This window comes from Falco punctatus, assembly GCF_963210335.1.
Source record: "Falco punctatus genome assembly, chromosome: 6".
Lineage (NCBI taxonomy): Eukaryota > Metazoa > Chordata > Aves > Falconiformes > Falconidae > Falco > Falco punctatus.
In genome coordinates, this window is record NC_137585.1 from 23,520,288 (window position 1) to 23,545,990 (window position 25,703).

General features: G+C 45.3%; 1 protein-coding gene across 14 annotated transcripts in view; it reads right to left on the bottom strand.

Annotated features, from left to right (window-relative positions):
* Positions 1-385: 385 nt before the first annotated feature.
* Positions 386-25,703, bottom strand: part of CACNA1C (calcium voltage-gated channel subunit alpha1 C) — a 468,525-nt gene continuing 443,207 nt past the window's right edge. For 8 of the 14 annotated variants that reach the window (XM_080391539.1, XM_080391540.1, XM_080391538.1 and 5 more), the window contains 12 exons: positions 24,745-24,841; positions 22,907-23,009; positions 20,592-20,693; positions 19,065-19,192; positions 17,798-17,947; positions 16,466-16,818; positions 15,546-15,572; positions 14,057-14,185; positions 13,482-13,591; positions 11,363-11,466; positions 8,291-8,614; positions 386-8,022 (listed from right to left, as the gene is read on the bottom strand). In XM_080391539.1, the coding sequence (XP_080247665.1) occupies positions 7,726-8,022; positions 8,291-8,614; positions 11,363-11,466; positions 13,482-13,591; positions 14,057-14,185; positions 15,546-15,572; positions 16,466-16,818; positions 17,798-17,947; positions 19,065-19,192; positions 20,592-20,693; positions 22,907-23,009; positions 24,745-24,841 (1,924 nt within the window). In that variant the 3' untranslated portion in view covers positions 386-7,725. The remainder of the gene's footprint in view (positions 8,023-8,290; positions 8,615-11,362; positions 11,467-13,481; positions 13,592-14,056; positions 14,186-15,545; positions 15,573-16,465; positions 16,819-17,797; positions 17,948-19,064; positions 19,193-20,591; positions 20,694-22,906; positions 23,010-24,744; positions 24,842-25,703) is intronic. The other 6 variants (XM_080391534.1, XM_080391535.1, XM_080391531.1 and 3 more) reach the window with 2 other exon arrangements.

Here is a 25,703-nt window from a genome sequence, read left to right on the forward strand (position 1 = left end):
TATACTAATTACACTATATTTAGGCTGCGGGCATTCATTTTTTGTTGCATACGCTTGGTAAAAAAGAATCCTGTGGAGAAAATGTTAAGTGTGTGGTTATGCATGAGTCACACTTTGGACATCATGACATACAGGCAGAATTTCTGTAGTGACAACAGTACAGAGAGTGCTTGGATTTCCTTAGTTACTGTTTAACAGGGCAGGGTGTGACTGTCCAAGACTGTTCTGCAACCCCTTCAACACGCGAGAGAGCCCACGAATGCAGTGGGACTGCTGGTGGGAAATAAGGGGCTGCGGGAAGCTGCCTTACTTTTCAGCCACTGCTGAGAGCAGGGAGCAATGTCAAAGGAGTTCTGATAACATTTACAATATTAAACAAATTGGACATTGTTTAGAAATTTATTAGCAATTTTAAAATAACATCATTCCTTAGATAAAAATGCAATCTTACAGGAATATACATTTGTCCCACACAGAGATGACCCTATAGCTCACTGGTGGGCCATTTGCTCTAACTTTCCTCTGTTGATTTTAAAACGTGCGAGAGGGCAAGACGGACTCTGGCACTGATGACAGGCTTACATGACGGTTACAAACTGTACAGCATTATTTACAAAAGCATTTCTGTGGGTTCATGAAAACTAGATATAAAATTGTGGAAGGAGGTAAAGAATTGAGATGGGAAAGGGCTTGGGTTGAGGTGCAAGGTAAGGCTGGGAGGGTGGGAAGAGAGTGTAGGGAAGAGTGGGAGAGGAGGCTTATATCTGGACTGATTTATACTTGAGAGAGGTCATTTTACAGCTCTGGGCAATTCAAATGAAGGCAAAACACTTATATTTATCAACATTTATAGCTGATGATCAGAGCAGGAAATGGTGCTCCAGGGCCTGAACTTAAGAGGTGCTGAGGAACCCCATCTTCCCTGAAGTCACTGGGAAACACAGGTATGCAGTACTTTGCTGGGCCAGACCTAAACCTTGCAGATGCAGGCCAGATACAGTATCCCCCAGACCTTAAACAGATTTGATCCTGCAGTGCTCAGTCTTTGGTGCTGACGTGAATTCAGACTGAGGGAGAGATTGGCTCCTAAATTACACTTTCAGTCCTGAAACCAGACTAGATTCCAACCACTTCTTGCTAGAATTCACCCAAAGCGACTTAACCCTTGCTCTACCAAGCGGCAATGGTTTGGAGGGAGGTTTCATCATTCAGAATTGTTTTTTAAGGCAGTTTTAAAATGTATCTCCCCCTTTTTTTTGTGTGTGATGCAGCAATGTTTGTCAAAGAGATATTTACAATCTCTCTCCTCCTCTGAAATCTTCCCACATTTAAACTGTCAAGACTGAATAAGCCTGAAACAATCACTTCTATGAGCAATCATAAAGTTGATGATGTTTAGATAGTATTGGCTGCCAGTCTACCTAGGTGCTTGAAATGGGAGCAGACTGGCTTAGGATGCTTGAAATATTAAAAGCATTGCAGCCTGTTTGGGAAAGAGCTTGCGTTTTGCCTGGCTGGGCAAAATGCAAAACGCAACAGAAAAACTTGGGTATTTCATTGTCCAAATGATGAGGCTCATGAATGGTGTCTGAGTTTGCGGATCTGTCTTGAATAGGAAAATGCTTTGGAAAAGGGCTCTTCAAATGCCGGCAGAAAAATCTGTTGTCAGGCGAGCAGAGTGATGCCAGCTCTCGCCTGGGCTTGCTCCCGCTCTGCTGGGCCTGGGATGCAGCCGCTAACCCTGGCCTAGTGTAAGGGCTGGGCAGAGTGCCATGGACTTCAGGCTGTAGGTAGGAGTGGAGGCTGTCTGCCTGGTGTGGGGTAGAAAAACAACAGCATGGGAGTGTGGAGGCAAGCTCCTGATCGTGCCTAACTAAGCCCTTGGTAATGCTAATGAAGACTCCCTTATTACATCAGTCATTGGTGCTGCTCCTCTCAATTAGCCCTTTAGAAAGGGACTTGATTAAGTTGCCTAATGGTCTCCTGCCACCTGAGATCTCTGCCATGCATGTGGGGCTGGTAGCTGTGACACTAGCTCTGGGGAAGAGTTGTGCCTTTCTGGACCAGCTGCTGCAGGCTGGGCAGAGTACTGTAGCGTATCTCAAGAGCCAGTAGATGCCCACATTTAGGCAACTGAGTCAAGCCCTGTGTCCCTAAAGAAAGCCTGCTTTTTATGCTCAAGTGTTAACAGTTGCGTTGAGTCCTCTGTAAGGGGCGGGGGAAGAATGGAGGATTTAACCAGAACACTAAAGTTCATGTCAGAAGAGGTTTTTTTTCCCATTCCAGTGTGATGCTACTGACTTTTCTTAAAGCAATTGGAGCCCAGACTGTCTTCGGTATAGGACATATCTCTCAGCTGTGCTTCTGCCCTTGCCCGCTCTATCTCAGGGTACTGTAGAAGCAAGGCCATAGTGGTTTCAGCTGTCCAGAAACAAAGCAGCAACAGAGAGCAAAGCTCCATGGACTGAGATCCCATTGGAAGCCTTCTGGATCCCTGGGCTTGCTAACCCAGAATCAGACTTCAAAAATTTTGCAGCATCCAAAAGAAATAAAAAAAACCCCAAACCTGTGCAGCCATTGACATTTATATTTCTTGGACTTCTTTGGAGAAGAAAACAATTGAAGGGAAGATATAATCACATTTTTCTGGACCCAGTTCTGTTTTCCACATTCTTTGCATCAATACAACCTCATTGGCCTCTAGTGTCCTCCAGCCTCATGTTAGCAAGATGGGAACTGGGGCCTGGAATATTATATGCACTACAGTTTTCATTATGGGAACAGATAAAATCTCACTGCTACCAGAAGCCCCTGACTGGATTCTACTTATTTTACCAACTTTATTGCGCTCCAAATTCCCCATTCAGTGTTCCTCTCCCCAACCCTGCCCCTGCCATGGGGACCATCACAACGGGACCGTGCATATACCTTAGGATACTCAGTTCTGTCTCAGTAGGGCTGCTTCACTTCAGCTCACTGGACCAATGGGTTGGGGTTTCTTATCTACACGTATGAAGCAAGGCCTCCAACTTCATCTATGACACAGGTGAACAACCCCATGGGCTTGCAGTGCTGTCACCTCGTACGATTGTCTCTGTGTGCAAACGCGCATACATTTCATACAGCAATCTGAAACTATCAGGCAGAAAAGACACAGGAGCCTGGCTGAGACCCATACAACTTATATTGGCGTCAGTCTAAAGAAAGCAATGATACATTGCTTTGGAAATTATCAAGAAATGTAAAAAATGCATTTGCCCTTTTTTTGTTGTTGTTGTCATCATTGTCGTAGTCATCAGGGGCAGGGTTCTGAGTCAGAAAACAAAGCAGAAATAGATGCAATTCTGTACATGGTGCCTCTCTGGCTGTCCCTCCACGCTGGGGTGTGGTGGGCAGGGTAATAAAACAGGCGGGACCCCTGCAGTAGCAGCAACATCTACACCATCATCGTTCACATGTCCAGCTGAAGAGGCAGATGATGCAGTAAAGGTCTGTGGATAACGAAACTCCAGCTCTGGATTGTGAGTTCCACTTTCTTCCCTGTCACATCAGCCACACAGAAATAAGGAAGAAAAAAAGAAATGCACCCGGTGTGGCTGGCCCAGTACTGCCTGGAATAATGAGCAGGAGTGATACAGGGAGGAGGTTTGTTGTTTTATAAGAAATGTCTTTAGTCTGCAGCGTACTTTTGCAAGTCAGAGATGCTCAGTGGCAAACAGCAGATCATTTCCCCCATTCTTTCCATTCCTTCCATGCCATTCCTCAGCCATTGGTTCCTTCAAAGCTTCCATCCACAGCACAGTGATTGTACCCACCATCCACTCCCATACACAGGGAAAGAAGGACAATCCAGGAACTAAACCTGCCCCTGCCTTCCTACCAACCCCCGGACACCACCTAACCTGAAGGAGGCAGTAGCTCTATGCTCAGACCTGTCACAATGTGCACAGTGGAAGTACCTCAAATGAAAAAGAAAAATTTGCCACCCTCCCCAGGAAGAGAAACTTGCACAGCTGGCACCAGCAATTATGAAATTTAACACCTGTCCTTCAAACTGCAAGTCATCTGCATTCTCTGCTAGCCACATGTTTGCCACTCTGCAGGACTAAGGGGTCTTCCAGCAGAGAGTGTGGTTTCCCCTGGCCACTGTAGGCTCTGACCCGTGAGGGAGTCGCAGCTTTTGCCGGGAATGTGTGGGGCATAATTTTCCTTCCCATCAAGAAAAATCCTAAAAGATGATAGGGGCTGTTAAGCATCCAAAATGCCCATTGCCACCACTAATTTAGATCAGTATGTTGTTTCTCGGGAGCAGAGAACACCTCTGTCTCTCACTGGGAGGGCCACAGAGTCATAGAGTTGTTTAGGTTGGAAAAGACCTTTAAGAACATCAAGTCCAGCCATTAACCCAGGACTGCCAAGTCTACCACTATGCGGTGTCCCTAAGCACCACATCTACACATCTTTTAAATACCTTCAGGAATGGTGACTCAACCACTTCCCTGGGCAGCCTGTTCCAGTGCCTGACAACCCTTTTGGTGAATAATTTTTTCCTAATAACCAAACTAAACTGCCCCTGGTGCAAATGGACTTTCTAGCAGAAGAAAATGAGATAGGGAGCCCTTACACTGATTTCATTTTCAGAAGCAGTCAGGCACAGCATTATTTGTTTTCAAGTAGCTTTGGAGCACATCAGCACTAGCAGCAGCAAACTCTCAAAGGGAAACACGCTTGTGTGCCCACCTCGATACAGGGACGAAGGATGGAAAGAATGAGGCTGACTGACATCAGCTGTTTAGTTTCTCCTGGGAAGTCTTGAATTGGAACTTCGATGCCAGATGGTTGTATAAATGGATTCTTATTTCTCTAGTTTAAAAGCATTTGGGTTTTGTCAATGTATCTTGAGCTGCTACTGGCCAGTTGAAAATGACACTGAAAAAGTGCACTGCCAAAAATACCCTTTGCTATTTTTGCTTTGTGACCGAGAGAATCAAGAAGAAAGCCAAAGGCATTACGAAAATAATGTAATCAACATATGCAATAAGTAATGTTCTCAGACATCTGCAGCAGCTCAAGATTTGAATGAAAGTTCAGCTCTGAGTCAGATCACACCTTCTAGCTCAGCACTGATCTGCAAGTTTGCGAACCATCTTGAGAAGGGAGAAAAATGAGCAGCAGTCTAAACAAAAATCAGCTGCACAAAACCTAACAATTTTTCAGCCTCTCATGGGTTAGGGCCAAGTATTGGTGTGAGGAAAGTCAAGAGAGGCTAGGACACAATGTGTTGTCAGATGTTTTGTGACTTAGAATCTGACCCATCCACTAAAGGGGGATGAGACTGTGCATAGGAATGCAAAAATGTCACTTAACATCTGCATCTTGACCAGACTGCAGCAATTCTCCTAAGCAATGATCCAGAGCTCTCTCCCTCACTTACCTTCTGCTTTCAGTCCAGACGAGAGTTAAATAACTTTGCCAGTGATTTAGACTCTTGCATTTGCTTATCCCAGGATCCTGCTATAATTGATCAGGGTTAGCTATTTAGTAAAAGAAATTTGAAAGCAGATTTTTTTCCCCGCTCCTTGAATTGCTGGTGCCAACTGAACACATAGGATGGATCTGCCAAATGGGCTTGGGGGGTCTTGCTACAAGTGGGACAAGACCTTTAGAGAAGCTGAGCAAAAGGAAAGAGAACAGAGTCTGAATAAAATGTCCCGGTCTCAGGAAGAAAGATTCTCTACCAATAAAGTCATCGTGCATGTTTAAAGGGAGCGAGGAAGAAGGAAAATGAACACAAGATATGCAAAATCAGTAACGTTCAACCTGTCAGTGGATTGCAGAATAGTTACTTACACCAGGTACACTTTTGTTCATTGTACAAATTAAAAAAGGAAAAAAAATAGTACCCCTTTCCCCAACCACACGTAGAAAAGCACTTAAAAGTTCAAAGGTAAAGCTTGGCACATTCCAAATACGAAATGATTCACTTGACATGCAGCAAATATACAAGAAGTGATTATTTTTTTTCTTTTTTTTTTTAAACAAACTTAATTCAATTCATTATCTTTGCTTGGCACAATTGCAATTCATTTTAAAAAAATATTTGAAAAATACTGAAACTGACCTGAATTCAAGTATAATGGTTTCTTCAACAGAAACATTATCAATGCAATAAAACATCACACGGAATATATCGAAGCGTAACTCCTTCTGTTTTTTTTTTTGTTGTTGTTGTTTCCCCCCACCCCCGCAATTTTTTTCTATACAGTTTTAATGCCAACACAACTTACAATTGTATTTTTAAATTAATATTATTGCATTGTTTTTGCATATCTTGTGGAACAGAAAATGCAAAGTTACTGATTCCCCTTTCAAAAGCAGAGACAGTGGTTTGTTTTTGCATTCAAATGGCCCCAGATACAGATCTCCTGCAGCTCAAACCAGGATGTGGAGAACTGCATGCACTTACACTCACACGCGCGCGCACGCACACTCGCTCGGTATTGCTCCCACACTCACAGATACACTTAGCACTAAAAAGAACCCAAATCAATCACTCAAATGTGCAAGACTATATCGAGTGCATTGCCTACTATCTTTAAATTATAAAACAACAACAAAAAAAGGAGGTTTCAATTACTAGGAAATAAAATTACAAATTCTTGGTGTACATAATGGTAAAACTCGTCTATCATTATACTTCTACCAAATTTCAATGGAGAAAAAAACCCAGTTTAAATAATACAACATGATCAAACCAATTTAACATTTGCAAAGGTGAAAATAAACCAAAACAAAAAGGTAGGTGATTACAAAACGTTGTAAACACTCCCTTCTCCCTCCAAAAAAATAATAATAAAACAGTCAAAATAAAAACTGCAACATGCTTTCAAGAAAATACCAAACTGCAAAACAAGGAGAGATCTACACAAGCCCACCACCACCTCAGCAAGTGCGGGGCAGGCTGGCCTAGCCCCGCCGCAGAGCCTGCTCCCCGCTCTCCTACTGGCTGGCACGGCTGTCTGTCTGAGCTCTGATTGGTCGGCAGGAGGCTGCCTGAGCTCAGATTGGCTGGCAAGTGACTGCTCGAGCTCCGATTGGTTGGCAGGAGTGGCTGCCTGAGTGTGGATTGGTTGGCAGAGACCGCTGCCTGGGAGTCTTGGCAGGGTTGGGCAGCGCTGCCACCTGCCCCTTGGGCGCCCACGGGCTTCTTCTGCTTCCTCCTCCCCTGCGCGGTACGGGAATCCACAGCAGAAGTCCTCCTCTCCTTCCGAATCAAAGGGCCTTGGCTTTATGGAGACGGTGAGGCTCATACAGAATATGTGCAAAATGATTTTTACAAGCAAAGTTGAAAGACACCCGTTTGACGCAGGGTCCTTTTGGCTAGGGCCATCCACAGGAAGCTGAGGTTCCCCTTCGCGCTTGGGAGGCAGTCCTCGTTCCTTGTGCAGGGACTGAAAAAAAGAGGGAGCTGGCTCTCCTCCTCTTCCTCTTCCTCCTCCTGCTCCTCATCCTCCTCACTCTTCCTTCATGGACACGTGCTGGGGTTATATCCACTCCTGAAAAGCTTTCTTACACCACCCAACTCTGCGACTCGTCCCAACAGAAATGAATGAAGAACGCTGTTCCGGTTACTCCAGGTCACGAGAACAGTGAGGCACTTCTGAAACAAACCCATTAGGAACATTGAAACAAATAAAAAACCAGCATCGCTTCCAGCCCTGGCAACTACAGGCTGCTGATATAAATCCTGCTGTCCTTGAGCTCCTCCTGACTTATTCTACAATCCGGGTTCTGCACCTCTTCCTCTTCCTCTCCTGCACTGTCCTGCCCTGGGTCCCTGCAGTTAACAAAAGGCAAGAGGTTGCCATTGGGGCTCTGCTTGCTGTTACCATTGAGAATGTTGTCTGCTGCATTTTCCATCTCTTCTATCGTCATGTCACAGGCGTCTGCAAGCTCCTGGGTTGTGACCTCAATGAACTTTGGATCTTGAGCAAACTGCATCAGTCCTTCCGAAATCAAGACCTTCAAAAGCAGGTAGGGGACCAGAGACAAAGACACACATTAGTACACTGCAACATCAACCCTGTTGCACCCCTAACACAACCCTCTTTACTGCTGTATTTTCCCCAGTGGTCATCTTCCTATTCACACTGCTAACCTCTGCTTCGAGACGGGCTCTCCTACCCTTGGCATTGCAGGCAGCAATATACGTGTTGCCCTGCTCTTCCCAGGGATGCATTTCTAGTTGGCCTTGACACTGCCCGTGTCCTTCGCGACTCTGCAGTCTTACCGCTTCGACCAGGCTCCCAGCGCTGCCGTGAAACTGCCTGCTGCTCCCTCCAGTCTGGCTGGGGACGGTGAGGGAGACTGGCCTGGCTCTCCTGGGGCTGCTGCAGCCGGTGTTGTCAGGGTACCGAGAGCTGCAGTGTACTGACGGGAAGCTGCTGTTGAGCTTCTCGCTGGACTCTGCCCTGTCGAGGCGCAGAGTCGGGATGGTCTGTTGCGGCCAGCCACGGCTGCAGGGTGTAGCAGGGGGTGTAGCACACAGCCGAGAGAACATGGTGGGGGAATGGCTTCGCTGGAGTAGGGGACTCAGGCCGGCCACTGCTAATGCCTGTGGACAAAGGAACAAGATGAGTGAGAGCTTGCTCTTGGCAGCAGGGCTGGAACAAGGAGGTTCTGGAGAAACTATCCGAGAAAGACTTGGAGGGTCTCGAGGCTTGTGGAAACAGCTGCCATCTCCTGGAACGGTTTGGGCATTTGCTGTAAACTCATTTGGCAAGCTTTCCTTTGAATGGTGCATCCTGCGCTAGCCAGAGCCAAGCACCAGACTGAAAACATCCATGATTGCAGTTCTTCAGCCTTAGAGCCACTGCACTGACGGGAGGGATGTGGCCTCGCTCCCCACAGCCTTGCCAGAAACAGCACCTCTCCTCCAATGGGTGAGACATCAATGCATTTTCCCACCACTGCCACCACTCACACCACTAGCTTTTACTGCCAATTGCTGTGTTTTGTGTGTCTACTGTGGAACCTAAGTGGATACCACATGTGAATTTTAGATGTGTCTGCAGTTGGCAACAACTATAAATCCACCACTGGATTTTAAGGTGTCTGCTGTTGGTGGAGAATGATGATTATGCTTCGAGCCATCCAGTCCTTCCTGTAATCATATACGCAATGTCTGAGTCATCCAGCCTCCTTTTACTACACATTTCTCAAGAAGCCCCTCATTGCACAGGGCTGATCTGATGCCTTATTCATGGAGACTGCTGCCTTGTTCCATAAGCAGAGTCTGCTGTCAGAGTCATAAGCTCATCTCACAGAGCTCACTGTTGCCTAGTATGAGCAAAGAAATAAATGCATAGAAAATACAAAAGCATGTGGACTGTGTTACAGAGAATCCTCTTGTTTGAGCTGGGGTTAATCTCACCCAGCTTCAGCTATTGAAGGCTATATGTTTAGTCTAAGCTAGCTAAGACACCAGCAAGCCTCCTGCCTCTTTTCAATACCTGCCTGAAAATGCTATCTGGAGGACGAGACTCAGACAAGACTTACGCTAGCCCTTTGGAGATGCTCTTTCCCTCTGTGGACCACAGTGGGACCAAACCAACTGATTTAAACTAGAGAGCTAACTTTAAGATATCTAAAGTTAAGTGAAACTCAGTCCATCCACCACAGAAAACCTTAGGAACTGACAACCATGCTGTGGTGATGATTTCAGTGACAGATGAACAAAAGAATTATTAGTCTTCTACAAGGTTCACCAAGATTTTCTTAGGAATTACGTGTCAGACTCCTATCAATTTTCAGTGAGGAAGAAAGCCCTCAAAAATTCTTCTGTACAAGTCATGCCCTGCAGGCCATGGTGGCCTCAGCACATCTCTTAAGCTGCTAGGACTTCAAGGACAGCCCTAGATTTGTCAGGCAGGACAACTGAACCAGTTTTTCAGCTTGTTGGCAGAAACATATACAAGATGTTATATCTAAAATGTAAGGTTGTGAGGAAGTTGAAAGAAGCTCTTAGGGATTGCTTTGAGCTTCAGCTGCATGTATTTGCATATTGTGATATATGAGTATTTCATAGGAATACCCCTCCCAGCATTCACAAGCAGCAGAATCCATTGTGCCTAGCAGAGGCAACCTTTCCACTTTATGTTCTTGTTTTAAGCACTGTTGTAAGCTAAAATTTTTGTGAACATATGAACACTGCTGTGTGTTGTCAGCTGGAGGCCAGATGCCTATTTCAGGGTAACCCTTCAGTCTGGCTGAGTGACGATGGGGTTGGTAGAGTCTCATCCCTCTAGGTTTGGAGCTGCATGGTGGGATGGGGAAGGGTAAAGTAGCTCTGGGTGGGCTGAGAAGGTGGGAGGCATGTGTCCCCTCTGCCTGGCCTACTGTGGGAGGGCAGGAAGTTTCAAGAGGGCTGTTGCTGTGGGGAAGGTGGGAAGGTGTTTCCTGCCCACTCTCTCCCTAGCCCAACACATTTGCTGGTTATCCCTGCCGCAGCTGTTGACTCTCTGCAGACCACTGCTTTCTAGAGCTTGATCCTTAAAGGGTAACTGGCTAGGAGTAGAGGTGAAAAAGCCAGGGAGCCTCAAGGATGCTCATCTCTCACTCCTCTGCTCTGACTTCTGACTCCTCCCACGCAGCATTTTCTGCCCCTGTGGCAGCTTAAGGAGGTGGGAAAGCCATTCTGCCCTGCCCCGGGGGACTGCACAGAGCAGGACACTCCACTTGCAAGGCTGGGACTACCATCTGCGCCTGTTTCTTTTATGGTGACAAAACACAGCATCATCAAACGAAAAAGACAGAAATCTACTTTGGACTATGACAGCTGGCTAATCATCTAGGTACGTGGCTAAGCATACATTTGCTAGGCTGCTGAATGCAGTTACAAAGGACTTAAGAAGGTGATTAATGACATGTAATCAGTTTATGTTTTAAAATGATTAATTACAGTTACTGGTTACCTTTGATTAATATGAGAGTAGACCCTGCACGTTTTATTCATATGCATACTAGCATCAAAACCAGTGTAATTGAACTGCAGCATGCAGTTTGGATAGTTATTTTCATCTTTTAGCTAGTTTCTTAATTTACTCTTTCATGGACATCAGAAAGTGATAACTCTGCTGACTCCAAAGGACATGTTCCTGTAGCATTTTTCTAGGAATGATAAAAATCCTGAAAGGAGGAATGACCACGATGGCCAACAGGATTTCTAAAAATTGGACCTTTGATATAGGTGAGAAACTATCCCAAATGGTTTTTAAAAAGTTGGTTGGGATACAGTGGGGGACACTGGAGATGGTAGGGTCTCAGTTACATTGCTGGGCCCTTTGTGGTTATTAATGCTTACCTGATGATGTACCAGATGCAAAGGCAGAACTGTCTTCTGCGAGACATCTACGCCCTGGTTTTTCTGTCTTTTCAGACACTCTAAGTGAAAAGATGCTCTTCGACCTGAAATGGCAATTAGACACAACTATGCTCATCACTCATAATACACTACAGGTAATCTGTTTTCAATTTCTTTTAGTGCAGTCCAATTAGAGATACAGCAAAGACACCCACATTTTAGGCTTTGTCCACTTTCCCTTAACACCTTGCCCTTTCCAAAGCATCTGTATTTACAAAAAGCAGTCAAGCATCATGAACCAACCAGCACTACCTTCCAAGCAAGCTTCCAGATAAAATTCTGGACGATGATTTTTATTTTTCCTCTTTTAAAACACTGTCCTAGTAGATACTATGCAACTGATTTCACTCCTAAGCAGTGGAAGTTTTGTTAGACACCTCTTTTTCAGGTAAAGTCCTCAGCAGGACTGATGATTGCAGCTGAGATTCTGGTGCTGTGCCTGGCTGTATGCAATGTGCAAGAGGGGACGTCAGGCTGCTCAGGTGACATCAGCCTCCTGATTGCATGTGATCTGTGTCCCTTAGCTGCCAGACATACCACAGTTTATGAGGCTGTGTCTATAGCAAGGTCAAGTGGAAGTGAATTAATCAATGGTTGAATAATTCACTGCTGAATGGAAGGCTGCTTATATAAACATGTAGCATTTTCAAAACTTCGAAAGAAGGGAAGAGAAAAAAGCAAAAGCCGGGGTGGGGGCAGGGGGTGTGTGGGGGGGGAAGGCTTGAGGGGGAATTATGAATTATTGAAACAGTTGCATTGTATACTTGCTATAAAATTAAACTTTACTTCTATCAATATAAGAAAGTCTATGCAGGAATTTAAAATTACTGCAAAGTATGTTTATGAACCAGTGCAGAGGCTTTACTTGCAAAGAATGGCAAATAAATGCAGTATTAAAGATAGAGCTGCATGGCACACTAAAATATTTCATGGACTTTGTGATCCCATTGACATTTTTCTAAAGAAGAAAGGAAAAGTAGAATTCTGAAAAGAGTAAGTATCTAAAATATTGATTTATTGAGAAAAGGCCCTCTCAGGGATTGGAGAAAACAAGTGTTATAACCCAGAGAATGCGTGCTACAATGCAGATAAAAAGTATTCCCTCTTTTAGAGAAAAAAAACCAGTAAAATGAGTATGAATCACTGTATAAATATTCACAAGAATGTAGGTAATGAAGCATTGTATCAAGGACTGACTGCAAATTTTGCCTTACAGATAGATATAGGAATTGTCACTGCCTAATATTTTAAGTTTTGAAATTAAGTAAATGCTTTAAAATGCTCAGTTGTACAAGCATCCTGAAGGTTCTGAGTGAAGACTCAGTAGCTTCACTTTAAACATTACACTACCTAGTCTGTCACTTTCATTTTGTAGGAATATTGTTTATATACAGGATTCTTTTGGTTGCTCTCCCTCTCCCAAATGTCCTTTTTCTCCATACCAGTAATCAGGAAAAAGGTTGAAAAATGTTCCACGTAAAAGAGCTTATCTTTTTCCAAACTCTCACATTTGTCCTGATACTTTCATAAAATCTTGTGATTCATGGATTTCACCTGAGCGTAGCCTGACACTCAAGCACTTGAAAATCTCCAGGTACAATTACAGCAGAAAGCAAATGTGTATTGTATTAACTTAATCTGAAATCCACTGTTTTCCTCATAGTGGACGAAAGAGACAACATCTCCTTTCTCCATGCTGAGTACATACAGAACAGAACACCATATACTCAAGGCTCACTCATTTGGTGACTCCCTGGTGATTGTTTGGAGAGTCTACAAGCGCTCTAATGAACTCCCCTAATTCAGGGGAGGCTTAATCAAACAGATCACATGAACTATCCAAACAGCCACACAGTTTCATCTGCTGACTGAGCATAAAGACAGTAGAGTCACGTGCATGATCAAGTTCGTATGCATGCTGTGGGATTTCTGGTCTCACGAGCTAAATGCAGCAAACAGCAACACCCTTGCCTACACACGCTGGGATTCCTCCAGCGAGATGTGAGAACTCAGTGGAGGCAGAGGAGAGCACAGCCCGCCGCTCATGCTGGGAGGTTACCTAGTGCTGAAGAGCACAGAAACCCTTTCTTCGGAGAGTGCCGGGTGTCCTCTCCTTTGTTGTTTTCTGGTGGAGTAAGTTGTCTGTTTTCATCATCTTGGTATGCAAGCCTGAAAAGGAGAACAGAGGGATTCTAGAAAAGCAGCTGATATTGGACAGGATAACCCCTCTTCCAGCAAGGAAGCCAGGAAGGTCATGCTATCAGATGGATGCAACAGTGAGCCAGCTTCAAGCTATAACTGGTTAAGCAGCAGTAACAAGAGAGCATGAGACGGAGAATGCTCTAAAGATGAGATCTGGGAATGTTAGATGGTAGAAATGAATGTGGGAGGAGGCCCTGCAGATCGAGATGTCTCATTCAGAGAAGGTGAAAGATTTTTTCTTGTTTTCAATGTTACTTCTCATGGCTGAACTGCATCTTACAAAGATTATTTTCTGACATTTTAGTTGTCTGACTAGGTCTTCTGGTCTTACCCCATAAATTGTAATTCTTGTAGAAAAATGTCACCTCCTCCCACCTCTCCCCCTTAATTAAAGAACCACCCAAACACCTTGACTAAAGCAGCAAAGCTCACATTTCGGTAGAGAGCAGACTTGGTTCACTACAGTACTCAATGTCTTCATTCAAATTTTCATCGTAAGCCTCATCCTGAGACACTTCCTCTTGGCAAACAATTGCCAGCTGGCTGTCTCTGGAACTGGAGCTAATGAGCAAAAAAAGATAAGTCAAGATATGGAGATGGTAAAGACAACCTGTTATAAAGGCAAGAATGACAGGCTCCGTCTGTCTCAGTTTATCATAATGTTGAAGAGCTGTCATAGAAAAATCAACGACTGAACAGAGCTGCAGAGTTCACAAATACAAAACATTAACCTTTGCCTGCATCCACTTTCAGAGGAAGAGTTTCTTAATGCTGAACAATACTGTACACATATTATTGTCATTTGTGACTGCATGTAGCCTATAAATATGCACATCACACTGATCGCATTTCCAAAGACATACCTCACTGAACTCAAAGTAAAAACTGAGATGGGCTCTTGGAAATACAGCTTTTCCCCTTGTCGCAAAAGCCTTGGTTATGAATTTCACAGAAGCCTCCTAGACACTAACAGTAACCCTCTCAGCTCTGGGGTGTATAATCTCTGCCTCCCAAATGCCTTACTCTGCACCATCTCTCCCCTCTGCCTCCTGTTCACGCTTTTGTTCCTTGCTGTCTTTTCCATCTTTGGTCCTTTTATCTCATCACTAACTGCAGAGTGCTTCTACTGAATTCGGTAGGATCTGTTCAAACGCTTAGTTGCGACAGCCCTTAATTCCCTGCTTGCCTCCTCTTTGTCCCTCTGTTTCATGTCTTGGCCCTCATATTTCACTTCATTCTGAGTTTGTGTTTTCTGAGAAGTAAAATAAAATCTGAAGGTAGTGTGAATTTGAGATACTGACATGGAGCTATTGGAGCCAATGTCAGTCTGTCACTAGCATTCGCACAAGAGAGCAGCGTGGCAGTTTTTTCATCTTTCAGGGACTGGATAGGAAGCATTATTTTATCATTTGGTTTAAAAAAAACATTGGGAGAAATGTGCATAAATATAGTATAAACCAGCTTGTAGGACAGTGCTGGAGTGACCTTCCTCCTGAGATGGGAGGCAAGTCAAACTGCTAAGGTGCAGAGGGGAGAAAATCGGTATATGGCAGCTACTCCTTTCAACAGTCTGTGTTTAGCCAAAGCCATGCAGAAATTTTGTATGAAAATGACAGTGTTCTTCACTGTGCTGTGATCAGAGAGTGCCTAGATGTGTGAGCCCAGCTAGAAACTCTAAAAAAACCCCAAATGTAGAAAGCAGCTAGAAACAGCCCACACATCACTACCTGCCTGTGGGCAGGAAAGCCTTCAGCTGGGAGTATTTTCTGGAGATGTCATGGTGATCATTACATCTTTCTCAGCCCTACTGACACCAAAAAGAAGAGCTCATATTCAGCGTTAATGGGGATTTGGACTTTCAGTGAGACAAACAATGGGTCTTACACCCAGAAAGCATTAGAGCATGAGGGAGAACACGTACCGTCCCAGTGTTTCGTAGTAATGGGTCCTAATTCAAGGAAGGTGCCCAAGGAAGCAAGGAGAGAAAAGAACACCATGTTAGCAGTGTCACATCAGCACAAGTCAGCAACGGGGAGGGCAGATGGTAACACATGTTATGCAACTCTGTGGCCTCCCTCAGGAAGGCATGAAATAGAAAAAACATTGGACTCTTAGGCAATTCTGCACCCACTGAATTTCCTCCATCTTATTGTCCTATTCTGTACTTTGCTGTGGCAGCATTTCTCCACCTTTTCACATTGCCTGCTCTCTGCACTAAAAATAAAAAGCCAGCTCCTTCCTGCTCTTGCTGAAAGGGTTAAAGAAAATCCTTCACTGATAAAAATGATACTCCTTTCGTATTAGTCATCTCTGTGTAGACAGCCTGAAAGCTCTCCAGAGCTCTCCAGAGAAGGCAGTTTTCTTTGCTTTGCACAGTATTGCAATTCTGAAAACCTTGCCTCTGTCCCCCCAGAATGCCTTTGGTGACCTCTGAAGGAATGTGACACACTGAATGGAAAACCACTGACTTCCACAAAGGTCCCTGTTGGGCGCTTAAGAGATGCATTGCAGTCTGTTTCAGTTACCAGTTGATAAAACACCTCCCTGTGGTGAAGGAGAAATAAATAAGGCTCCTTTTGGTTCTTACAAAGGTTTCTTCATGCTAAAGCTGAAAGAAATCAAGTGTGTTGGTCAGTAATATCGCTGCTGCTTTGCAGTGGTCAGCTGATGCATATCTGTTGCACTGCGGGCTTTGGCACAAGTGGAGAACCAGAAGGCTCAATCCAGGTTGCAAGCTGGGCAACACCTCGTGGATGACTTCAGCTAGGCAGCAGCGCCCTGGCATTTGCATACATGTTCCTACACTTAGCCCCTTGACTCACTCTCTGCTGTGAAGCTTACCTTTTGGAAGGTAGTTTCCAAGGAGCCTCCTGCACACATATGGTGGGTGACAAGGGGGTCCCATGGCCTTCTACTGTGCTGACAGTGCTGGGGTAGCTGGGTGGGCTGGGGAACCGGCACAGGGCAGTGTTGTTGGCATTGTTGATGTTGGCATTGGAGCCTGAAGATGAGTAGCTGCTGGGAGTGAAGGTGGAGTCCACCAGCTTCTCATGAGATGGAGACTCGGTATCTCCCTGGTTGTTGCCAGACTTATTGATGTGCAAAGGTCTCTGGGTGGTGAATGTCTGGGGGAACGCACTCCTGCCATCACTTTGGTAATAGCTGACATGGTTTCCAAACAAGCCTCCAGCTCTCTGTCAGAGAAACAGGAATGATTTTCCCTTTGAGTGAGAAGACCTGCAAGGCCCCTGGTGTTTCCTGCTTAGCCTGTTGTTGAGGAAGAAAATGTGAGGACCAAAGTGTACATGATAGCACTAGTGTTCTCTCTTCTAGAGGATGGTGCACAGACTTTTCTGTAAGAGAGACTAGGTACATACAGGCCGTGAAAGCTTTAGCTTTCTAAGATATTTCAGAGGACCGGCCAGGTGCATAGGTGAGGCAAAGGTGTCTCTACACCTCCCACCAGTCTTAGGAGTGCAGGACGGGGTAGGGATGCAAGAACCAGGTAACTGCTCTCTGGTTTTCACAGTGAGGTTGCAAAGAAACATTTAGACCTGAGAGGGAATTTGAGAAGGGCATCAGAAACTATTAATCACCTGGAGGAACAAGTGAAGAAAGATTTAATGAGCCAGTTATGTACTGTTTAGATGATGAGTAATGAAAGGGACTGGCAGCATCTTTCTGTAATGACAGAAGGAAAATGCCAAAGTAGAGGAAATATTACCAGAGGGGACAGTAACAAAAAACAGGAATAAAATAAGAAAGAAAAGATTTAGGTAATGTGCTCAGAAAATTTCCTCCTTCCATAGGGGCTCTGTTGCGTTCTGCTGTACTTTTTGGGAGGATGCCACTTGTGCCACTGAAAGGAGGAGTGAACAAAGCACTGAAGTGTGCTGGGCTGCTGCTCTGCAGACTGTAAGATGGCTGAATTGATCTGTTCATCCTCATTCTGATTTTATTTAGGTTTTATGAGGGAAACTTCCATTGAGAAGAAAATGGGATAAAAACTGTGTAAAGATCTCAGGACCTGGCACTCTGAGTTCACCACCATAGTAGGGTCTATAAGACAAAGAAGGAGGGCCCAGCTGAAAAACAGAGTGCATAAAAGAGAATGTAGCACTCTGAGCTCAGCTACCAGTCTAGCCTCAGCCTGCAAACTTGTTCAGCACCTACCCGGAAGATATCATCTTCAGAGGCAGCAGAAACAGCTTCTTTCATGGCCTTATCTAGCTCTTCTTCAGCTGTCAGGTCTCCAGAAATTGCTCGTCGGATCTCTGGCCCAATGTCATGAAGTGTGCGCAGACCAGCCTGCAAAACAGCAAACTATAGAGCTTCATATCTCCGAGTGGGTATATGAGAAATAAAAGCAGTACTATTTTTGCCTAAGCACTGTGAAGCCCTTTTACTTAATATAGCATCCCCAGCTCCTAGAAAAACACCAACAAATTCTGTTCTTTAATCTCTAGCTTCTCGAAGGAGAAACTCTTAGCAATCCAACCCAGGAATGTTTGTTGCTACTCCCCTGGCTTCATCACAACAGGACACAGACATAAATCCACAGGCCTGACTAAGCAAGTCTGCAGGCTTTCAACTTTGGGTTCTCAGATCTGCAACCAGAAGCCCTAGAGCAGGCACAATTCCAGCTGAACCATGTACTTCATGCCTCTGAGAATCTCTTGTTTTAAATCAGCTGCTTAAATATGGATTTAATAGCTAAACTTCTGGCATCTGGACCTGGACAGTCCTCAAACCCTTCACTGACTGGAATCCATTCCGGGAGTCCATCCAGGGAGGTAAGTTATGGGTATGTCTGTACCTGTGCCTGTGTCACAGCATTTTTTAGCTTGCTGGAACTCCAGATTCACCCTTCTTCCTTGTTGTACACGCAAGGGACATAAATGGTGCTGCTTGTACAGTCAACGGGGCTTTCTCATTCTTACACAGCCTGGCAGTCCACCCAGTGAACATGAAGCACAGGGGTGAACAGATCCCATGTCTTACAGCCTGATGCCCCAGCTGTTGGATGGCCTGGCATCCAGGTATGCTTTTTGCTCTTCGGCTGAATTTGCCTCCTGGCATCAAGCTCTCCCTGACGCTGTTATAGTGATTCCCTTCAGAAAGGACAGACTGAATGTGGTAATAAGCAAACATCTGCTGGACACTTCATGCCAGTTCTCTCAAACAACCCACAATTTCAAATATTACCAGCAGATTGATAAACTGTGGATATAGCTCACTTGTGCCTTCCATGTGCAGAGCTAAGGGATGTGGCCTGTGGTACATACGTATTTATTCAAAAAGTTTGATGTGGTAATTCAAGGGGTCTACAAGCTCCTTTTCAGTGGGAATAGCCCATTGCAGCCCCCAGAATGGTTGAGAGGGAAGTGGGGTCAAATGTCTCTAATGTACCACCCCTGTCCATCGTGTGCCCGCTTGTCACCTGCAAGGACAGTGCGTTGCGCTGGGAGGGCTTGCCCACCAGCCCCTGTTCTTTACGTTTCTTGAACTTCCGGAAGTACTCCTGAATCAGAAAAGTGGCATAGAACTTTCCAACGGTCACCTCGTCATCTGCAAAGGGGTATTAAAAAAAATAAATTAAATAAGCAACTGAATTTAAACAGGGTATTTGCTAATGTGAGCCTTGCAATTTGCAGCAGAAACAACAGGCACTGCAATACATCTCTGCTTTTTATGGCATCAGGATGCAGGGCTGAAGGAAGGGATTGCTCCACAGCCAGAGCTTGCTGTAAGTAGTCAGGAGGAGAGGTGCATGTGGCATTTGGATAGACTGGCTCTGCTGGCAGAGAACTCTATAGCTATGTACCTCTGGATGTACATTGTTTATGGTGAAGTGCCTCTAATCTTTGCAATCTCTGGTATTGGTTTACCACATAGGATCTTGCTATAGCAGCAGCCTCCCAGTCTAGGTCAACGCATGCTACTCTGTCTTGTGATAGCCTGGGGTAACTCATACTCGGAGTTTGTGCTCACCAACAGCATCTGACTGACCGTCCATCCCAGACCCGATGTAGCTCTTCTCTGCATTGAAATTCTGTCTCTTTGTGCCTAGCAAGGCCGTGAGTGAAGCAAAATGATCACCTCTCTCCAGAAATACAGTCATTGCAATACATACATATTTCACTCGATACAGTCAGTCAGCCAAAATGTGCACAAGTTTTTGTCCAGGTAGCTTTCCTCCCTTCTCCAAACCCTCTGGAAATTTTATGAGACATAGTCCACTGGTTTCAGAGCAGGCTGAGCAAGGTTCAGGATCTGGCTGCAGCTGTTAACTAACTGCCAAGTCCTGTTCTGTGCTATAACCCCTGGAGCCACCTGGAGGGTCAGTGAAGGCCACATTGGATTCCCAGGCACCTGGAATCCCAAGCCTACCAGGGATGCTGAATAGAACCTACAGCAATCTCTTACACCCATTCAAACTGGCTGAGGAATGTGCCCAGGTACATGAGTCTTTGACAGGTATCATAGTAGAAAGCAGTTATGTGAGTAAAAAAAGTTATATGCCATAATACAGGTAGTTTTGCTAAATATGAAGGGGTTATGAAATGGGGCTACATCCTTAGCTTGAGTGTAAGGCCATATTTCTTAGGCAAAGTCCACATCATCCTCCCTGAAGCTACTTTGCTCTGCCTGCTTCCTTTGCACCCAGAAGGCACCAGGTAATGTCCAGGGGAGCAAATGCCTATGATCAAACTGGGGCAAGATCTAGGAATAAAGATTTCTAACTCCTATTTATGCACCTTTTTTCCTTCCCTGTTTTCTCAGCAGTAAGAACGTTGTATTTATATTAGTACAGGCAGAAGCAGATCTCAGGATGATGAAATACAGATAACAACTTGTAGAAAAAAGTTTGTCCCCTGTATTTTACCTGATGATCATGAGCTGCAGTAGGACATGTCGGGTGGGGAAAAAGACAGATTCAGAGACTGGAACAAGATCCTGCACTCACCGCCTGCGGGGGGCACCACCTGGTCCAGCAGCTTCATACTGGTGCGCTTCCAGATTTTCTTAATTATTGCTCTCAGCTCTTCGTTGGCTTGCTCCAGGTTACCTGCAGGGTGAAAAACATCAGAGACAGGAATTAAGCAGACCCTGCAGAGGAGCAATTTCATGTTTGGCATGGAAATCTTAGGAGGAAAATACCAGAGCATTTTCAATAGTGGAAAATTTTGGGCAAAGAGATGCTCTGACCATTGCTAAAGCCCCCTCACAGTAAGAGGTCTTCTTCCTAAATATGCACAGTCAAGGTAGGAAGGTGACTGTGTTGCTGACTGATAGTGTGCAACAGCCAGAAACAGTAGAACCATGGTGCTACTTCATCCTAAAAAGTAACAATCTCATCCAAAGCTTCAAATTTTAATTGAGATCCAGAGAAGGTTAAACATGATGGGAATAGAGGTCAGTTAATGGGAACAGCTTGGGGAACAGAAATAATTGGTGGTAAGGACACATCTAGAAATCTGAAGACCTGGGCCTGATTGCAGCACTTCCCAAGAATTACCTGTTGCAATCACTGCCTCCCAGAAGATACCAAGTTCTTCACATGGTGCCAAGAGTCTGCCCTGGAGAGTTTGCACAGCACTCTAACAATGCACTACAGGCATGTGCAAGACTTTCATTACTTGACACAGGGGACTGTCCCAGGGTACTTGTGCTTATTCTCAGAAGAACAGCATAGGCTATAACAAGCCTTTTATGTAACTGTCTGAACTCAGACTCTACATATTCCTGCAAGGGGCTCTGAGCAAAATGAGATATTAATCAAGCCACAGTACCCCTCTGAGAGTGAGTGAAGCAGATTCGGTTTATATCCTTTCCTTCTAGATACCCATTTCCTCACAAACGACTCACCATCAATTTTATTTCTTGATTTATGTACATTCAAACCCCTTATAATTGAAGCTCTCTTCTGACTCTAGGTGTGTGAAACCACTACCTTCTCCTCCTAAAGGTGCTGTACCTGCAGCTTTTCTTATTGCTCCCCAGCACTAAGGCTCCTCTGTGTGCTGCATAGGGCCCTGCATGGCAGTATCTCTCTTATCAGGATGCAGTGAAAGTAGGGACATTGAGTAACTTGCTGAGGATGAACTAGGTAGACAGCATCAAAGGCAGAAATCTGACTCAGGAGGGCCAATTCCAAACTCCTGCCCTAACCACTTACAAGATACTGCTAAGGCAAGGAAGCAAGCAGATTGAGGCTATAGGTGATTTCCCAGGGGTTCACTGGCAATGACTCTGAGAGTTCGAGGCTAAGACAGACAAGAAAATTGAGTCCTTTCTGGGTCTCTGTTCCATAAGACATAAGATGTCCTACAGGAGTTGCGGTTGGCTTTTTCCTCAGGAGAGCCTCTTTGGCTACGGTCAAATTCTGTTTAGCACAACATTCAAGGCCTTAACATAATTTTTTAATTTTACCACTTCTTCTGGCTCAGCTGTCAGTATAATCCTGGCACAGTGAGCTAGGATTCTGCTGGTCTCTGCCTTCCCATGCCTGAAAAGTAATGCAGCCACTCTTGAGGCAGAGGTGTTTAGCTGTGAATCACAGACCTACACGTTCTTTTAGAGCATCTCATTAATATATGAAGCCAAGTTTTGGCTCAGGACCAACACCTTTCGTTACAGCAGGTGACAGAGTGCAACAAAGGTTGTACCCCGGACGCAAACCAAAAATCTTGACTGCTTTCCCCAACTTTATCTTCTGGTCTATGCAGAGCTATTAACAGTCCCTTCACTTTTTATCTGTCTTTAGGCCTACACCACCACTGCCACTACAACTTGTCATGCTTGTCATGATGTCAAATCATGCTAATGCAAGCACAGGAGGTATTTTAGTGAGGTGAGATCCTTGAGTTCAAGTTCTTTTGCCTCCCTTGGGTTGGAAGATCAGTGGCAAGAGCAGTCAAAAAGCGGCCCAGCTCTGCGGCCAGTTTGCACAAGGAGAGGCCTCTTTGCCCTTTTTCCTTCCTTGATTGCTGTTTGAGCAGATGATCTAAAACTTTTGAGACCATTGTAAAGAACGTGATAATAACCTGAAATGATACCATGGGAAGCACCAGCTTTCTTGGTAATGGGAAACACTGTTCTCTCCCTAGAAGTTAGTATTCCTCCAAACATCTTTACATTGTTTTTTGTACTGTGTGCTGCATATGAATAACTAGGATCATTTTACACAAGATGCCCTTATTGTTGTATTCCAGCTCAGCACACTTTGGTGTGAGCACCACTCAACTACCTTTGTGCCTTTGCAGTCAGCAAGCTTCTTACCTTCTGTCTTGATCCTCAATGCTGTTCTGACTAACGCAAAGAGAGTGGCATTGAACATGACGGTCCCATCACTGTTCAGTGGCATATTCATGGAGACAAGGCGCTACGGGATAAGGACAAGAAAGAGAACAATCATATTGCCGACACATGGACTGAAGCATGCTCTTCCTTATGCCCTCATGATGCCCTCTAGACCTGCCACCCCTCTTATGTGAGCATCCATGGCACGTGGGTTTGGTTGATTATATAAGTACTTGTTTCCACTGATGGTCCCAACCATGGTGTGTTTGCCCTGGGGTCTCTTCCATTGCTAGATACTCTGTTTTCTTCAATGTTGCTATCATTTTCTAACTTTTGTTTTCCCCAGTGAGCATTTGCCCACAGTGTATTGCATGGACAGAGTTTTGTTCCAGTCCCCAAACCATTTTGTTTTTTAAATGACACCTTTTTTTCTTATCAGGAGCAACCTGATTTCTTCATACCTCATGAAGCATTTCAAACTTGCCTGTCCTAAAGCTGTGCCTGTTGCAAATGTATGTAAAGAGTGCCAGAATCTTTCTTTTAGGTGACACGCTTGAAGAAAGGGGATTAGCCAAATGTGAAAGCTGGTCTGCATTATCCAGCTGTTCCCCCTCTCCCTTTTAAAACAAGGCTGTGTCTGCCTAGCAGTAATTCTTTAAAGCTATGTAGGACCAAGAGTGAGTGCGAGTACTGTTGCAGCTGCAGTGTGAACTTCAGTGAGACCAAAGACATCTATCTGAGATAGATGTAGCAGAGTTGCCAGATCTTACATCCTTACTTCTGTTTCAGGAGGTAAGAGACACCCGGGACTCGGTTTGAACTCTTATGCTTTCAGGGGGTTGATTTTGTTCAAGCTCTGTCTTCTGCCCCTTTCACGCAACGGGCCTGGCGTTCGGTACCAAATTGGAGGAAAGGGTGTCATCCCCCATCACTACCATGCCAGTCATAGACTTGGGGTTTTGAACCAGGTCAAGACTATGAACAGTTGCTAGACAGCCGACTGCAGGGGATTGGCAGGAGACTGCAGAAGTCATATTTCTGTGTACAGACCCTAGGCTTTGTATTTTGCTTTGAGGCTGATGTAAAAAGCAACTACAAAGTGTCACATACAAACTCTGGGACCTGTGAGGAGATGAACAAAGAACTTCAAGTGAAGGAAGCACGAAGGTTATAAACATGTCATTATTCACTAAAGAGAGTCCTTTTTCATAGCTGAGGTCTCACAACCGAAGAAAGGAGTGAGACATTTTCACAGAACATCTGCCCTTGCCCTTCGTGTGTTTAATACCACACTCCCCTTGCTGTTGAATACCCATCAGTTATTTAAGCAAGAATGAGAGGTTTCTGGTGCACCACTTAGTCCAAAGAAAATCTCAGAGATATTTTTACTTGCCGCGTTATTTCTGCCTGTCCTAATCTGTCTTGGGAAGTGCGTTTGCTACCGCAAACACACACGTGGCTGATTCAGTGCCCGGTATTTGACAGGTGCAGCTAGCAGGGATGCTCGCTCCCAGCTGGAGAGGGCTGGCGGTGCGCTGCTTTCTGACCAGAGGACAGCCCGCCTGCCGGTGACCCCCCAGTCCCCGCCGAGGCTGCTGCGACGAGCGGCGCCGGCGGGGGGCCGGGGCACCGTTGCCGGCGCTGCCGCGGCGGGGCAGCACACGCCGCCGCCGGGGCGGGCGGGGCCAGCGGGGCGGCCCGGCGGGCAGCGGAGCGGCAGGCGTCCCGGCTGCGCGGCAGCGCTTGCTAGAACATGCCACCGCGGGCTACTCTGCTGCTGTGAGTCCCAGCTCTCCCCAAGCCGCAGCGTGCCTTACCTTGCAAGCCACCCGGTGAGGGCAGAGCTTCCCGAAGCCCAGGGGGGGCTGAATCCGCCGGAGCAGCGTCACCACGTCCAAGTGTTTGATCCGTCCCCTGAAGAAGAAAGGACAGTGAGGGTCGCATCCTTACCATGGGGTGACCTGCTGACCCGTCTGCAGAGTGCAGATGCAGCTACAAGTATCACCGAGGTCCTTCCAGCCCCACGCTGCCACTGCCAGTGGCTCAGGCATAGCTTAAGCCTTAAGGTATTATTTCAGGCCTCTTGCATTAGGTACATTCTTCAGGATTTGCCCAGCGTTCATATAACTCCTGCTAGTACAGAAAACCTGGCTGTTAGTCATAAACGAGTCAATACTTGCAAGAATTGACTTAAGTGTTCCAAATGCTGCAGTTTCTAAGTGTATGAACAGTTTGGGGTCGTCTCCCCACCTGCTCAAAATTTATGGCTGCATAATTACTTGTTGGTCTTAGGGCTGTAACAGGCACAGAGGTGCAAAGGGTCTTTTCTTCCTCCCAGCACTTTACCTGCCATATAAATAGCCCCAAGCTATTTATAATATTATTGATAATTGTTTATGCTTGGGGCTGTCACAAGCCAGTCCAAAACAAAGTGCTGAAACTCTTCCACAGCAGCAGTTGGGTTTCTTTTAAGTTCTGTAAATGGCATCTCAAAAGAAGAATTCTCTCACGGAGGGAGAAGAGCTACCAGAGCCAGGGATGTGGCTTCAAGCATGGGATATGGATGAGGAAGAAGAAAAATAGAGCTTCCCATTTATAGATGGGAAGAACAGGCCGTCATCTGGACTGAGTGGCTACCTATTATATGGATTCAGCCACTGCCATCTTGCCTTCAAACAAGCACAAATAGCAGCATCTGTTTTGTTAACAAACAGTATATTTATTAGAATACTGTGCTTATCCCCTATCCATATTAAAAGTCTCTCTGGAAAGTCAC